At 41.6% G+C, this 18,049-nt stretch overlaps 1 protein-coding gene across 7 annotated transcripts in view; it reads left to right on the top strand.

Moving 5' to 3' along the window:
- Positions 1–18,049, top strand: part of LOC140476930 (receptor-type tyrosine-protein phosphatase mu-like) — an 887,393-nt gene that overhangs the window by 516,249 nt on the left and 353,095 nt on the right. For all 7 annotated transcript variants that reach the window (XM_072569881.1, XM_072569880.1, XM_072569879.1 and 4 more), the window contains exons 8-9: positions 136–444; positions 13,131–13,240. In XM_072569881.1, the coding sequence (XP_072425982.1) occupies positions 136–444; positions 13,131–13,240 (419 nt within the window). The remainder of the gene's footprint in view (positions 1–135; positions 445–13,130; positions 13,241–18,049) is intronic.

The following is an 18,049-nucleotide window of genomic DNA, read 5'->3' as shown; positions in this document are numbered from 1 at the left end:
AGAGGTGGGATATTGTCCTCTTGCTCTCTGTTGAACAGAATCACAAAACGTTCCTTAGCACAGATTTATTGAGGAAATCATTCCCCTGGATAGATAATCTGAATCAGTGACAGATATTTTCTTTTGTTTCAACAGATCCCATGCATGGGCCGAGGAATATAGAAGTTGTAAAGATCAAGTCCAAACAAATCACAATCCGCTGGGAGCCTTTCGGTTACAATGTGACCCGTTGCCACAGCTTTAACCTTACTGCTCAATACCGGTATGCAGTGGGAGGTCAAGAGCATGTGGGTGAAGAAGTCTGCCAGGACACAGGACACATTCAACCACAATATACCCTGCGCAGTCTACCACCTTACACCAATGTAAGTGTGAAACTGGTCCTAATGAACTCAGAAGGAAGAAAGGAAAGTGATGAGCTTGTGATCCAGACGGATGAAGATGGTAAGTAATGAATACTACCTGTTCATTTTTGTAAGTTTAAGAGTCAAATGCCTTGGATAGCAATGGCATCTCAAGTTGTACAAATTGAGGATGTGAGAGTCAGAGAAGATTGAGAAAGTTCCAGGAATGAGACATTCAGTTGCATGGATAGGTCTGAATAGTTTTCCTTGGAAAAGTGTTGGTTGAATTGAATTGAATTGCATTTATTGTCACGTGTACCGAGGCACAGTGAAAAGATTTGTCTTGCAAGCAATACAGGCAGATCTCGTAGTTAAATAGCATAGATAAGTAAATAATAGGTAAACAGCGGCAAGAAACAAAAACACAGGTACATGTGAATGCGAAGTGTCTGTGCGTCCATTCAGTATTCTAACACCAGTTGGGTAGAAACTGTTTTGAAACCGACTGGTGCGTGTGTCCAGGCTTCTGTACCTTCTCCCCGATGGTAGAGGTTGTAGAAAAACATTGCCAGGGTGGGATGGATCTTTGAGAATGCTGGCGGCCTTTCCTTGACAATGGGACTGGTAGATAGATTCTATATTCTATAGACGGGACGTTGGCCTTTGTGATTGTCCAGGCCGAGTTCACCACTCCCTGTAACCATCTCTGATCTTGAATGGTGTAGTTGCCATACCAGGTAGTAATACACCCAGACAGAATGCTCTCAATGGTGAACCTATAAAAGCTGGCAAGGGTATTCGTCGTCATGCCAAATTTTCTCAGCTGCCTTAGGAAGAAACATTGTTGGGTCTTTGTAACCAGTGCGTCCACATGAAGAAACCACGAAAGCTTGTTGTTGATGACCACTCTCAGGAGCTTGACACTCTCCACTTGTTCCACCTCCGTGCTGTTAATGTGTAGTGAGCATGAGTAACATCCTGCCAAAAGTCAATAATGAGTTCCATGGTTTTGCTGGCATTGAAAGCTAGGTTGTTCTCAGTGCATACAGACATGGAATTAGGAATTCAAACCGGTTTCACGATTCAATAAGATCATGGCTGATCTGATGAATCCACACTTCTGCATACTCCCCTGATGACCTTTCATCACCCCCCCTTGCTTATCAAGACTCTGTCTACCACAGGCTTAAATATATTCATGGACTCTGTTTCCACTCCCTTTTGAGGAAGAGAGTTCCAAAGTCTCATGACTCTGTAAGAAAAGATTCTTAGTCTTAATTTTATAAAACGTAATCCCTAATTCTAGTTTGTTCTTTCTACCTCTACTCTGTTAAACCCCTCAATAACATACATGTTGCAATCAAGTCATTTTTGTTTCTTCTAAAATCCAGTGGATACAGGCCTAGCCTGGCCTACCGTTCCTCATCATCCATTCCACATATTAGCCCAGCGTACCTTCTCTGAACTGCTTCCAATGCATTTACATCCTTCATTAAATAAGGTGAACAATTCCACACACACTACACTTGATGTTTTATCACCAATGCGCTGTATAAGTGGAGCAGAACCTCCCTACTTTTGTTTCCAATTTGCCTCATAATAAATGATAGCATTAGACCATAAGACATATGAGTGGAAGTAAAGCCATTCGGACCATCGAGTCCACTCCGCTATTCAATCATGGCTGCTGGGCACTTCAACACCACATACCCGCATTCTCCCCGTAGCCCTTAATTCCCCGAGACAACAAGAATCTATCAATATCTGCCTTGAAGACATTTAGCGTCCCGGCCTCCACTGCACTCTGCGGCAATGAATTCCACAGGCCCACCACACTCTGGCTGAAGAAATGTCTCCGCATTTCTGTTCTGAATTTACCCCCTCTAATTTTAAGGCTGTGTCCACGGGTCCTAGTCTCCTCACCTAACGGAAACAATTTCCTAGCATCCACCCTTTCCAAGCCATGTATTATCTTGTACGTCTCTATTAAGTCTCCCCTTAATCTTCTAAACTCTAATGAATACAATCCCAAAATCCTCAGCCATTCCTCATATGTTAGGCCTACCATTCCAGGGATCATCAGTGTGAATCTCCGCTGGACACGTTCCAGTGCCAGTATGTCCTTCCTGAGGTGTGGGGACCAAAACTGGACACAGTACTCCAAATGGGGCCTAACCAGAGCTTTATAAAGTCTCAGTAGCACAATGGTGTTTTTATATTCCAACCCTCTTGAGATAAGTGACAACATCGCATTCGCTTTCTTAATCACAGACTCAACCTGCATGTTGACCTTTAGAGAATCCTCGACTAGCACTCCCAGATCCCTTTGTACTTTGGCTTTACGAATTTTCTCACCGTTTAGAAAGTAGTCTGTGCTTTTATTCTTTTTGCCAAAGTGCAAGACCTTGCATTTGTTCATGTTGAATTCCATTAGCCATTTCCTGGACCACTCTCCCAAACTGTCTAGATCCTTCTGCAGCCTCCCCACTTCCTCAGTACTACGTGCCTGTCCACCTATCTTCGTATCATCGGCAAACTTCGCTAGAATGCCCCCAGTCCCTTCATCCAGATCATTAATATATAATGCGAACAGCTGTGGCCCCAGCATCGAACCCTGCGGGACACCGCTCGTCACCAGCTGCCATTCTGAAAAAGAACTTTTAATCCCAACTCTCTGCCTTCTGTCAGACAGCCAATCCCCAATCCATCCCAGTAGCTCACCTCGAACACCATGGGCCCTCACCTTGCTCAGCAGCCTCCCGTGTGGCACCTTATCAAAGGCCTTTTGGAAGTCTAGATAGACCACATCCACTGGGTTTCCCTGGTCTAACCTGCTTGTCACCTCTTCAAAGAATACCAACAGGTTTGTCAGGCATGTCCTGCCCTTAGTAAATCCGTGTTGACTTGTTCTAATCAGACTCTGCTCTTCTAAGAATTTAGAAACCTCCTCCTTAATGATGGATTCTAGAATTTTACCAACAACCGAGGTTAGGCTAATTGGCCTATAATTTTCCATCTTTTGTCTTGATCCTTTCTTGAACAATGGGGTTACATCCGCGATCTTCCAATCATCCGGGACTTTCCGTGACTCCAGTGACTCTTGAAAGATCTCAACCAATGCCTCCGCTATTTCCTCGGCCACCTCCCTCAGAACTCTAGGATGTATCCCATCGGGGCCAGGAGATTTATCAATTTTAAGACTTTTTAGCTTTTCTAGCACTATCTCATTCTATGACCTTTCCTAATTACTTGCTGTACTTGCATAGTAACCTCTTGCAATCCATGCCCAAAGACACCTAAATCCCTTTGCATCCCAAAGGAAATTTAATGGAGGCATTTAATGGAGGGCTCTGAAGAAAATACTTCTAGAAGTTTTCCAATTGGTGGAAGGACAGGAAAAGGACGGCAAGAGATAAAACAATTTCACACAGAGTGGTTAGGATCTGGAATGCACTGCCAGTTCAGGAGCGGTATTGAAAAGGAAATTGATTATTATCTAAAAGGAAGAACATGCAGGCTAAGGCGAAAACGCAGGAGTGTGGCTTTAGGTAAATAGCTGATTCAGATATGAGACATACAGACAACAGGTTGAATGGACTTATTCTGTGCTGTAACAATTCTATGCTTCTGTGTAGGGTTCAATTTTAATCCTTTATATGAAGTAACTTATTCTTCAATGTCCTGAATATTATTGCCTTCAATCTGAAACAACAGCTCTAAGCCTTTGCCTTTGAGGACAAATGAGAATTTGACTGAAACTAGTTTGTTCCTAGCAATTATAATCTTCTCTGTGTTCTGAGGTGGACCAGACTTCTTGTTCCTCAATGAGTTGAATATTTGGCAGGATGTATGTATAACATAGACATTGGCACAAGTAAGTAGAGTCATAGAGATGTACAGCATGGAAACAGACCCTTCGGTCCAACTCATCCATGCTGACCAGATATCCTAACCTAATCTCATCCCATTTGACAGCACTAATCAGCTAATTGGGCCTGTTTCTCTGCTTTACATTCTGGCCTAGTTTTCACTGCATAGGGATGAGCAGAAACAAAATATAGTGGGTAGCACAGTGGTGAGCACTGCTGCCTCATAGCGCCAGAGACCTGGGTTCAATTCCCGCCTCAGGCAACTGACTGTGTAAAGTTTGCACATTCTCCCTGTGTCTGCGTGGGTTTCCTCCAGTTTCCTCCCACAGTCCAAAAATGTGCAGGCCAGGTGAATTGGCCATGTTAAATTGCCTGTAGTGTTAAGTGAAGGGGTAAATGTAGGAGAATGGGTCTGGGTTGGTTGTGCTTCAGTGGGTCGGTGTGGACTTGTTGGGCCAAAAGGCCTGTTTCCACACTGTAAGTAATCTAATCTAAAAAAAATGACAGTCAGGGCTCAATTCCTGGATTCATACCTCCATCTCATTTTCTGGCAATTTTTACAGGCATAAAGTAAGGACAGGCGTAGTTCACATGCTGCTGTACAGCACTTCCATCTTTGCATTATAGATGTGGGCAGTTTAAAACCTCCTCAATGTCTCACCCCAATTTTGAGGGAGATGATCTCTTTAAGTAAGCAGACATGGTTAGTTACCTTTTAGAGGACATGGAAACCTTAGTTCTGGTCTTGGAATTCGTTCATTGACAGACTTTAAAATATGAGGCAAATAAAATAATTTGTTTTCATTTCAGTGGTTAGGTGCTGTACTGAAAGGAAAGATGCTTTTGCTACAGTCATTGGGATCACTAATGTAATGATCTTCAGTGATTTGACTGCTTTGTTAAAATAGGTAAAAACAATGACTGCAGATGCTGGCTAAAATAGAAACAGATCAGTTTGAGAAAAAGATTTCTGCTAGACTATTTAATTGACAGACAAGCTGGTGTACCTTTTTTAAAAAAAAGTGATATGCTTTTACAATTTCAATAGGTTTCATTGTCTTTATTATGACAATTGATCATTATGAATGCTTGGCTGAATTTCAAAAGTCCAAGAAACACTTATCCCAGCAGAGTGCTGTGTCGGCATGTGCCTGACAATTTTAAAATGTCACCAAGCGATTAATTGTCTTAATTTTGGTCATTATTTGTTTGTCAACTATTTGATCAGTTGTGGAGATTTGATCTCTTTTTGAAGGAGAGTGTTTTGACCTGAATTAAAATAAATTGATAGAAGTTGATTTCTTAATGTTCATTTCAAAGATATCCTGAGGTTTGCTCATTGTGGATACTGGGTAGGTGGGTATGGAGTATACATGGAGAGCATAATGAAGGCATTGAGAACATGAGGGAGAATGAGAGGACATATGATGGCGGCACCACTGCCTCACAGCACCAGGGACCCCCGTTTGATTCCAGCCTCGGGCGACTGTCTGTGTGAAGTTGGCACATTCTCCCCGTGTCTGTGTGGGTTTCCCCTGGGTCCTCCGGTTTCATTCCACAGTCCAAAGATGTACAGGTTAGGTTAAATGGCCATACTAAATTGTACGTAGTGTTCAGGATTTGCATTAGTCAGGGGAAATGCAGTGTAATAGGGTAGGGGAATGGGTCTGGGTGGGATACTCTTCAGAGGGTCGGTGTGGATTAGTTGGCCCTATGTAGGAATCCTTGATAGGGGAAATGATGGGTGGGGGGTTAAAGCTATGAGGGAGTATGAAGACATGATGAAAAGTGCATCAGGAATGTAAGTGGGAATGGAAGGACTGGGAGTGGATGGGTGCAGGATTAAGGTCACTAAATTATATGACCAGATATGTTACAAGTTCAGTTCTGTGGACAATTGGTTAATATGGGCAAGGACAACAAAGGCAATACTCTGATTTGCTCTTCAGCATCATATGTTAACATGAAGAAAGGAATTGATTAGGGTTCAAAGGTTCAACTAGTCCCGGTTCAAATATGAATAATAGTCACCTGGTTGAGGAAAATTGTTCTGCTGGATCATATTGCACCACAGATTAAATTTAATCAGAAGGAACTGAGGAAATGGTAGAGGAAGCTGACAAGAAAAGGTAGCCATGGCACTGACTTACCAGTATCAGTAGCAACCAGCTGTTAAACCATCCCAGCTTCAGTCAGTATCTTTGGAAATGAGGCAGAAATTAAGTGAAGTGCAATTTGTAAACAGAAGAAGAAAACAGAGGATAAATATCTAACAAGGATAAGTACTAATCTGTGTAAAATCTGCAATTTATAAAGCTAATGGCCTATAAATCCATGACATTAACACTCTCGTATTGTTTAGTTGTCTTATCATTCTAGGTCTTTATACAATGTGACTGCACTAAGCAGGATATAGGATAATTTTCATGGGTCTCTTGAGGTTTTCATATAGTACTGAAGATATTTTCGTTGACAATTTGAAAGGTGAATTAAAATGTAATTCTGGAGTATGTTCTTCAGCTGGTGCAAAGATGTAGACTTTTAATTTTACTTCTGTATAAATAATTTCTAACCAGGTTGTCTTAGCTTGCAGTGTATCAGGGTAGCCATGTCAGAGCAGCAGGGTATCCCACAAAAGACAGCCTACACTCCTGCTCCTAATAACCATCTGTTTGTTATTAGCTCTACTGACCCCTGGCAGCAGGGGGCATTGCATTCATACCAGCTTTGTGGGTCCAATTTGACAGCAACTGTTCTGTTATGTTTGTGCATTGTTATTATTGAATGAATGTCACAACTGTGACTTTAACGATTTTTTTTACTAAAGTACCAGCCTGTTCAGAATTGTAGGCAATTTCTGAAGTGAAATAGAGATCCGGTGGAAATGGACTCAACAGTAACTTTCAATCGAATGTTGGGAAAATGCTTGAAAATTACAAAAAAAATGCATAGCGATTTTGGGAAATCAGGCAAGAAAGGGCTTTGAGATTAATGGAACACATGTTTGAAAGAACTGACACAGACATAATGGGCCAAATGGCCTCCTTCTGTGCTATTTAATTTAAGGATAAAACTTGAGTGTTGCTGAATAAAGACACATTTTGTCAAATCTTTTCAACTTGCACTCATCAGGACGTTTTGCAAAAATATCAATTCAAGAGGGAAACACACATGTGCACTGCATGAGATGAGGGTGTTGACTGGTTGGCAGGATGAGCCTAACTGGTTCTGACAAACCTACAGAGCCTAGGCACATGAAGGAAAGGTTTGGAGAAATATGGTCCAAATGCAGGCAAGTGGGACGGGTTTAATTTGTGAACATGGTTGGCATGAACTAGTTGGACCGAATGATCTGTTACCATGCTGTAAGACTGTGTCGCTCTCTATGAAATACAGAAATAAAACACTGAAGGCACAAATTGTATGCCTGAGGGGAGGGTTCTATTATCTTGATGGACATGTCAGATTGCATGGTCTCACAAATTCAGTCAAATTTCATGGTCATTGAAGAAGCTTTTCATTGGGAGTCAAAAGCACTGGGGTAGAACCAAGGAGCTCACTGCTCCCTAAGGGGAGAAAAGTCTGACACAGTTTACCTGCTCATGTAGGGATTTGGTGTCTCCATCCACAAATGGAACTTCTAAAGAACACTAATTTAAAAGTAACTCCTGACCTGGCCACAGTCCTGGCCAGGAATACCAGGTGTGCACCATTTGCACAACTCTCAAGGTTGGCCTCAGCAAGTAGACTTCTGCTGGATCTATGAAAGCAGGGACTGCTTTCTGCATGTTAAATATTTCATTAGGATGATGGCGTCTCAACCACAACAGACCATTCTGCCTTCTGTGACATATGTATTAGACCTGACAAAACTGGGTCCTGTTCCTTTCTGTGGTAAGACCCAATGTCCTGAGCAGGAGTATGTTGGACAGGTCCCAGAGATGAGGGGTTGGGGTTTCAGACTCCCCCCCCCCCTCTTTTAGGGGGCTGACAGATGCGGCTGAATAATTTCTAAAGTTTATGTTCTCAATAGAACCTTCCCTGAAAGTTGCCTTAAATTGACTTCTGTAGAAAGGCACTTAATAAATTAGCTGTTTTTGGCCCTCAGCTAATATTCAGCCTTCACTATTCACTGATGTTTTGACAGCTTTCTTTGTGTGGTTTGATATAATGGGAGGAATGAAAATCATATTTTCTCATCATCAGCTACTTTTTCTGATGCTCCGCACTAGACAGCCCTGTCCCTGTGTGCTTCCCCCTGGAAATGGTCTGATTATTGTGGTAATCCCAGAGGATTCTGTTTTACGTCCCATAATTGAATGATTACAGGCTTTCTATATATATTTGCAGCTAAGGGCCATTTGTCCTGAAGTTACCTTGACCGCTATTTCCGTCTATATATCCTCCACAACCAATTGCTTTTCACCCCAGAACACATGCAGACCACCAGCTCCCAGATCATTAGCCTCAGCTCAAGATTATCAACCCGGTGACATTTCCCCTATGCCACAAGTTATCTTTTGGAATACTAAATGGGCTGGCTGAAGGTCTTGTAAACTACCAGTCATCTCCTCCCATTTCCTCACTCAGGAGAAATGAAACTTAAAGCAAATATTTCAACTTGAGTAATTCTTTGCAGGCTGAGAGCATCAGCTTTTAGCAGTAGCTCCCTTCTGCTATGAGCTTTCACCAATTCAATTTACATTTGAATCATTGAATGATTCAACACAGAAGGAGACCATTGGGCCCATCATGCTTTTGCCAGCTCCTCCATAAAGTTTTCCAACTTGATTCACTCCCTCACTTTTTCTCCACAGCACTGCAAGGTTGGTCTTTTCAAGTACTTGGTCAGTTCCCCCTTGAACCTGATGCATGATTCTGCATCCATCAGCCTTTTTAGCAATGCATTCCCAATCACAATAACCTTCCATTTGGAAAGCATTTCTCTATGTTACCAATGGTGTATGGTTCTTCACCTTAACACTGTGACAAATGCATTCATAAAATTCTACCACTAAGAATGATTTCTCTTTATTTACTTCATCAAAATTATCCATGATTTTGAACTTATCCATCGTATGTCTTAATGTTCATGGAGAATGCAGCGCCTTCCATCTTCAACTTACTAGATGCCTCTCATTGGCAGCAACATTCCATTCTATTTTATTTCGACCATTAGCCCATAAGATACAGTTCAGAAGTAGGTTACTCAGCCCATCAAGTCTGCTTCTCTATTCAGTGAGACCATGGCAGATCTGATCATTCTCAACTCTTGTCTTTTCTTGTCTTTTCCAATAACCCTTGATCTCCTTATTGAGTAAAAACCTGTTTACCTCAGCCTTGAATATACTGAACCACCCAGCCTCGACTGAGCTCTGCTGTAACAGATTCACAATCCTCTGAGAGAATAAATTCCTTCTTATCTCTGATTTATTCTGAGATTATGCCTTCTGTTCCTTGACTTTCCCACAAAGGGAGACAATCTTTTCACACCTACACTGTTGAGTCCCCCTAAGAATCGTGTATGTATTAATCAGATTGCCTCTCGTCCAATCAAATTGTTATATAGTACAGATGTAATCTACTCAACTTCTCCTCAGAAGACAGTCCCTCCATACATGGTATCAGCCTGGTGAACTTTCTCTTGGTTGCCTCAAATGCTCATATATATTTCCTTAGATAAGGGCCAAAAAGTGTTCACTACATTCCAGCTGTGGTCCAATTAGTGGCTTGAATATATTTAGCAAAAATTCCCTACTTTTATTCACATTCCCTTTGAAATGAAGGCCAATATTTAAAACTGACTTGGAAATGTGTTGCATTCCTTGAGTGTCGCTGGGTGAAAAGCCCGGTTAGCAAAGCCCATGTCCTATTAAATAAACCATTGTTCTGTAGCCTTCTGTGATCTTTCTCCATTTAAATAATATTCAGCTCCTCTGGCTTTATAGCAGTAGCCCATGCCCTCCAAATCTTACAGCTTAGTGTTAATGGCCAATCAGTTGCCAAACAAAACCTTATTAGATATTTTGCAATGCAGCAGTAAAGGTAATGCATTTTTACAGATTGTCATTATCTCATTCCAGTGTTCTTGTGAGTTCAAATCCCACCAGAGCTATGTAATAACATCCTGTTGTATAGGGAGGTTTTAGTAAAACTATGCAAGTGTGATTAGAAAATATCTATAATAATCGCATTCTCTGAACTACATATTTAGTTCTTCGACATAGCAGGCCTGAAGTATCTTGGAGGATTTTGATATTTTAATATAAGTGATAGTCATAGAAAGGTTGTGTGGTTTCTGTTAGTGAAATGTTCAGAGAGTTGGTTCTCAGTTAAACATGAAGTCAGTATATTTTAGGAAAATTACTCTCTCTGTTGGGATCTCACTCTTTCTTAATTACATTAACTGCTTGCTCACTCATGGATAATGGTCTAGCTTTCTGGTAATGGCTTTTGACGGAACGGCTTTCAAATAGCTTTTAGTTTGCTTTTGAAAAGCGTGCGAAAACATGGCTGCCTCATCATGTGTCACTTCATAAGCTGAAAGTCCTTTCCAAATAAAGGTTTTATATTGATTCCAATATTCTGTATTCTGGTTTAACAGCTTTGAGGTTCGCACAGCCTAGTTTGGTTGAGAAATTCCAACAAGATAGAATGGAAGGTTAACAATGTCCATTCACTTCCATCAACCATAAATTGAGTTTCGACATTCTCTTTAGTTCAAAATGAAACAGAATGTAAGGCAATCTAGAAATTCTCCAGTTCTGTTGACTTGATCCATCCTTAAACAAAGAGATGTGTGAATTCTCCAGGTGGCTGGGAAAGTTCATATTTAATTTTTTCATATTAGCTTGACATCTGGTACTGTTTGTAATGCAAATGCCAAAGGTCACATGATTTGCAGCAGCCATTTTTAATAGCTTACTCGTGATCAGTTTTTCAACTTGTTGACTGAAAGGTCATCACCCAATATCTTTGTACTTGGCATGACACTACCAAAAAGTGTCACTTTGTAGTTCTCTGCATTAAATTTATTTTGCCATGTATCTGCTCATTTCACCAGTTTTTTTCGATATCCTCTTGAAGTCTGTGACTGTTCTGATTGCTTGACACATCCCCAAGTTGCATATCATCGACAAATATTGTATTTTACCCTTTAAATCCAGATGTAGACCATGAATTATATCTCAAAAAGAAAAGCTGTCTCAGTCCCAATCTCTAGGGACAGCACTGTATATATCCCTCCCGTCTGAAAACAAATAATTCATTCAATATTATTCTCTGTTCCTGCCCCTTGGCCAATTTTCTAACCTTCCTACCACTGGTGGAGGGTTGTTTTTCAGACTGGAGGCCTGTGACCAGTGGAGTGCCACAAGGATCGGTGCTTTTTGTCATTTACATAAATGATTTGAATGCGAGCATAAGAGGTACAGTTAGTAAGTTTGCAGATGACACCAAAATTGGAGGTGTAGTGGACAGCGAAGAGGGTTACCTCAGATTACAACAGGATCTGGACCAAGGGCTGAGAAGTGGCAGATGGAGTTTAATTCAGATAAATGCGAGGTACTGCATTTTGGAAAAGCAAATCTTAGCAGGACTTATACACTTAATGGTAAGGTCCTAGGGAGTGTTGCTGAACAAAGAGACCTTGGAGTGCAGGTTCATAGCTCCTTGAAAGTGGAGTCGCAGGTAGATAGGATAGTGAAAAAGGCGTTTGGTATGCTTTCCTTTATTGGTCAGAGTATTGAGTACAGGAGTTGGGAGGTCATGTTGCAGCTGTACAGGACATTGGTTAGGCCACTGTTGGAATATTGCGTGCAATTCTGGTCTCCTTCCTATTGGAAAGATGTTGTGAAACTTGAAAGGGTTCAGAAAAGATTTACAAGGATGTTACCAGGGTTGGAGGATTTGAGCTACAGGGAGAGGCTGAACAGGCTGGGGCTGTTTGCCCTGGAGCGTCGAAGTCTGGGGGTGACCTTATAGAGGTTTACAAAATTATGAGGGGCATGGATAGGATAAATAGACAAAGTCTTTTCCCTGGGATCGGGGAGTCCAGAACTAGAGGGCATAGGTTTAGGGTGAGAGGGGAAAGATATAAAAGAGACCTAAGGGGCAACTGTTTCACACAGAGGGTGGTACGTGTATGGAATGAGCTGCCAGAGGATGTGGTGGAGGCTAGTACAATTGCAACATTTAAAAGGCATTTGGATGGGTATATGAATAGGAAGGGTTTGGAGGGATATGGGTCGGGTACTGGGGCGACATTGGACTGGGATATCTGGTTGGCATGGATAGGTTGGACTGAAGGGTCTGTTTTCATGCTGTACATCTCTATGACTCTATGATCCCTTAATCCCATGAGTTTTCACTTGGCTAACAAGTCTACAGTACAGTACTGCGTCAAATAAACTGACTTCTGCAATCGGTCCACATCTAACTGCATCAAAGAAGTGACAATGCACTGGCTCTCAATAAGTACATCTATTTCCTCCAGGTTAGAAAGCAAGAGAAAGATAATTTGTTAAGGGGAAAGGAAATCTAAAAATGTTTATGTCTAAAATCTATTGAACGTTTCTAAGGAGCAGCACAGAGTAAATTGACTTTTATCGAGCCTGAGGAATTGGACCATAATTCTCCTGTGATTGTCAGTTGTGAGTTAGTCAGTCAGGGCTATGGTAATGCCTTCCCTTTGTTAAGGCTTGTGTCTGAACTTGCTCGATTGCCTGCAACGCTATTAAGTGTCTCGTGGATGCTAAGGTCATAAAAGTATACTCTTTAGGTTGAGCTGCCAGTCACAATGAGTGGATGTTACACACCATTACATGCCATTAGGGACATGAAGCTGCTGTGTCACTGTCATGAGGATAGAGAAAAACTGTTATTCTTTCTTTGACTTTTTTTTATGTTTTCCCATTAGTGCCTGGTGCAATCCCCATAGACTCAGTTCAAGGAAGCACCTTTGAGGAGAAGATATATCTACAGTGGAAGGAGCCAATAGAAACATTTGGTATTATCACACTTTACGAGGTAAAGATATATTTTTTGTGGTTGTGCAATTTTAAAATTTACTATTCTATCTTTCGCACAAAAACATTATGCAGAGATGTATTTTTTTTTTGATTTTCCTGTCTATAACCTTAACAATGTATTTGAGGTTGGCTATTATGAAACACAATTGAGAGTGTGGTGTTGGAAAAGCACAGCAGGTCAGGCAGCATCCGAGGAGCATGAGGTTTTGAACATCAACCCTTCATCTCCTGCTCCTCGGGTGCTGCCTGACCTGCTGTGCTTTTCCAGCACCTGACTCTCGACTCTGACCTCCAGCATCTGCAGTCCTCACCTTCTCCTGTTATGAAACACTGTAAACGTACGAATATATTCTTTCAATTCGGTTCCTGATTTAGTGTATTTGTGCACATTATGGAGGCTATCCTTCCTAAATGAATAAGCTAACGATTTTTATTCTCAAGTTTTCGCCTTTCTTTCTTTAAAAGATGCCAATGCTTGTTATTTACATGGGTACTTATGGCTTTGCAATGAGTGACGTGTAGAAGATGTGAGAACCTCCTTCATGTGGAGGATTAGATATTCAGTGTTGCCAAATGTTTATCTAAAGGTACTTTGTGTGCTACAGCAGGACCCAATCCAAGGCCTGCTTTAAGCCCCAGCAGCTCCAGAGGTGTGCAATAACATGTCAGCACAGGTTGGGTAAAAAAATCTATACACCCTGACATCCACACACATATTTTCCATCAGGGGGCCTTTGACCAATGATACAATTACACAGGCTGACTTTTTATTCCCAAAGCTATCTCAACGTATTGTAAATTCAAAGGAACTCTGCGCTCATCATTGTTGTTGTCATGTAGGAAAGAAAATTGAGGGGGAAATGAAACAGGACTGATTTCCATTTGACTGCCAGCGAAAAGAAATGTCATGCATTTCTGATTAACTATCTGGATTAATGGTACTGGAAGAGCACAGCAGTGCAGGCAGCAACCGAGGAGCAGTAGAATAGATGTTTCGGGCAAAAGCCCTTCAACAGGAATAAAGGCAGAGAGCCTGAAGCGTGGAGAGATAAACTAGAGGAGGGTGGGGGTGGAGAGAAAGTAGCATAGAGTACAATAGGTGAGTGGGGGAGGGGATGAAGGTGATAGGTCGGGGGCGGGGAGAGGGTGGAGTGGATAGATGGAAAAGAAGATAGGCAGGTAGGACAAGTCATGGGGACAGTGCTGAGCTGGAAGTTTGGACCTAGAGTGAGGTGGGGGAAGAGGAAATGAGGATACTGTTGAAGTCCACATTGATGCCCTGGGGTTGAAGTGTTCCGAGGCAGAAGATGAGGCATTCTACCTCCAGGCGTCTGGTGGTGAGGGAGCGGCGGTGAAAGAGGCCCAGGACCTCCATGTCCTCGGCAGAGTGGGAGGGGGAGTTGAAATATTGGGCCACGGGGCAGTGTGCTTGATTGGTGTGGGTGTCCCGGAGATGTTCCCTAAAGCGCTCTGCTAGGAGGCGCCGAATCTCTCCAATGTAGAGGAGACCGCAGGAACTGCAAAACCTGCGCCCACATCTCCTCCCGCACCTCCATCCAAGGCCCTAAAGGAGCCTTCCACACCCATCAAAGTTACCCTCCCACTAATCTTGAAAGAACGAAGGCCCCTAATATTAAATTGAGGGCATCTGTGTACTTGGTTGCTCCGATATTCCAGAGAGCTATGAATGCTTAATTGTGGAGCATATTCAAATCAGTGGGTTAATGGAGCTGGTAAGAGGCACAGAAAATATTATATGAGCTATTATGAGAGTAAAAACTAACACACTTAGCAATTAGAGTCTTTAGAGAAGCAGAATCTATAGCTTATATCCCTGTTTGAGGATCAGCAGGGAAACAGCTGTTTCAGACCTTCAAGAATAGAGTTTTCTTTGTAGGGAAGGGGAAAATCTTTAAAATAATGGCACAAAACACCAGGTTGGCAAGGACACAAGTAAAGAAGGAGCACTTGCTGTTCACAGTGAGCATTGCTGCTATCACAAATGGGCACCAGGAGGCATGGCTACGATAGCAGAGGCAAGGGTCATAGGTTTAATTAGAAGCCAGGCCGCAGCATCAGGAGTCACAGAGCTGTGAGAAGGTGATAAAAGGGCAATTTAAAAGATTTCGAGGACGGAGGCTGACAGAAGAAGATACTTGGAAGAATGTTAAGTCTGTGATACAATCGGGGGATCTGTAATTTAAACTGTAGGTTTGGTGGGAAGATTTATTAAGGCCATAGCCCCAGAAGTGTATTTGACGGGGGCAGGCAATGGGTACTAGAAAACGAAAGCCAGCAAGTGCTGATTTGCCCACGAATAATTGAGAATCTTCCATCTAGGTTACAGAAGGCAGGGAAATCTCCATTTTAACCAGCGAGGGTGAGAAATCATCACTTTGATCAGAAAAACCCACACAGAGCACAGGGATATAGATTGCTGTGTCACAGATTTAAAGATTAGTTCAGTATTTAAAATAGATAGTCTAGTGCCCTTATTAGAAGCAAATAATACATTATTATAATACTGATCTAAAGCATGCAACAGGTTAATATGATAGCATTTCTGTCCAGCACAAGGGTAAAACCCTGAACACAAAGAAGCAACATTGATCGTATACATGAATAAAAGCATAAAGTTCATCAGAGTATAAACAACGTTGTGATGTTGCAGTTTTATAGGAAAAAAAGAATAAATAAAAAGGAAAAACAAGAGAAAGAATACTGCAATAAAGATTGAATGTCTAAGATGGACAAAACAGACCACAACATTGGACATTTAGGGAGAAAACAAATCAGTTCTAAACATGTAGAATTGTATCAAAATTAAATATTAAACCTCAAACTGAACAAGTTTAGGATGTACTTGCTGAAAGTTGCAATTAAATTTCTGAAAATCACAATTCTGAGTGAAACATTGTTTCAAATGGGAATCAATGTTTAAAATGGAGTTAGGTTCTGCAGTAAATCCCATGTAAGGATTTTAAAAACTGTACTAATACAAGCTCGAGAGCAACATTCAGTCCTTCATCCGTCAAAGAAGAATCATGTCTTTCAGTGATAATGTGACAATGTTAAGTAACCAGCTATTCTCCTGCCATGATTGAGCATGTGAAAACATCCAGTTCACCAGGAAGACATCAGCAGAGGGTGAATAAAGAAATCCAATCTGAACAACAAATTAAAGTTAAGAGCATTTACTCTTTAATATACACAGCAGATGCAGTATAATGTGGATAAACGTGAGGTTATCCACTTTGATAGTAGGTTAATTATGATGTGAATGGTGATAGATTGGGAACAGGGGAGGTGCAATGAGACCTAGCTTTACTTGTACACCATTCACTGAAAGTAAGCATGCAGGTGTAAATGGCAGTGAAGATGATAAATGGCATATTGACCTTCATAGGGAAAGGATTCAGGTACAGGAGTCGGGATGTCTTACTGCAATTATGCAGGGTCTTGGTGAGCATTGTGTTGGTCTCCTTGTCTCAGGAAGATGTTATGGTTATTGTGGGAGCACAAAGAATGTTTACCAGACTGATTCTTAGGATGGCAGCACTGAAATATGGGAAAAGACTGGATTGGATCAGTTAGGACTATATTCACTGGAGTTCAGAAAGATTGAAGGGGTAGAATTTCATATAAACCCTTAAAATCTTAAAATGGTTGGACAGGGCAGATGCAGGAAGGATGTTCTCAATGACTGGGGAGTCTATAACAAAAGGTGACAACTGAAGGGTAAGGGCTAGGCTTTTTAGGAATGAGATGAGGAGAAATTTCTTCACCCAGAGGGTGGTGAACTGTGGAATTACCTGCCAGAGGAAACTATCGAGGCCAAAACATGATGACTTTCAACAAAGATGCAGATATAGTTTTTAGGATTAAAGGGATCAAACGCTTTGGGGGAAAACCATAAACAGGGTACTGATTTGGATGATCAGCCATGATCACATTGAATGGCAGACCAGGCTTGAAGGATCTACTCCTGTTCCTATTTGCCACGATCCTCCAGTGGACAAACCATTTGTAGACAATCAGAATCAAGGTCAACAAACCTCAATTCACAGACCTATCAACATTACCAGTTTGAAGGGAAGATGTTCTGGAAGAATGTTGTAACCTCCAGACTATCCGAATTTGTGATGCCAGAGACTTGTGAGGAGATGAGGAAGTGGTAAATATAAAATCAGTTATACACCTAAACATACAATGTTTACAATAGAATATAAAGCTTGCTGGGTGATGGCGTTTAGGGTAATTACTAGCATTTTCCCATATTGCCAAAACCTCATCTGAACTCTGGATCATTACCCCGGTAACATTACCTCTACACCATCACCTCCCCAAGTAATACTGCTATAAGTGCAATACCTGGAAGGTTTTGCCACTTGGAAATCAAGCTGGTGAGCTGTGCAACTCATTACTGCTTTTTGGAAGAAGTAAAGGAAGAATTTGAGCCGAAGCAGCGCTGAGAATCTTCCAGTTGAAGGAAATTCTGTGACGGGTTGAACAGCAGACTATAAGTTCCAACAGCAGCAGAAAGTGGCAGAAACCTCCACAGCCTGCAGACAGAAAGCATCCACCCACTTATTCCCTCCCGAATCCGCTCCCCCCACCCCCCTTACATGCTGGGAAGAGACTGAAAAATCAAGAGAATTTAAAAAAACAATTCATAGAAGAAAGATCTTGAGTTCACCTGATCAGTGATCAAATCAAAGCACCGCTACAGATAACAGTATATCATCCTTGCAAAAATTCAAGGGACTGTGAGAAAGGTGATTTTCTATCCAATGATTTGGACTTTTGA

This window comes from Chiloscyllium punctatum, chromosome 5, assembly GCF_047496795.1.
Source record: "Chiloscyllium punctatum isolate Juve2018m chromosome 5, sChiPun1.3, whole genome shotgun sequence".
Taxonomy (NCBI): Eukaryota; Metazoa; Chordata; class Chondrichthyes; order Orectolobiformes; family Hemiscylliidae; genus Chiloscyllium; species Chiloscyllium punctatum.
Note: the sequence above shows the minus strand (reverse complement) of the source record. Positions and strands in the feature narration are given on the sequence as shown.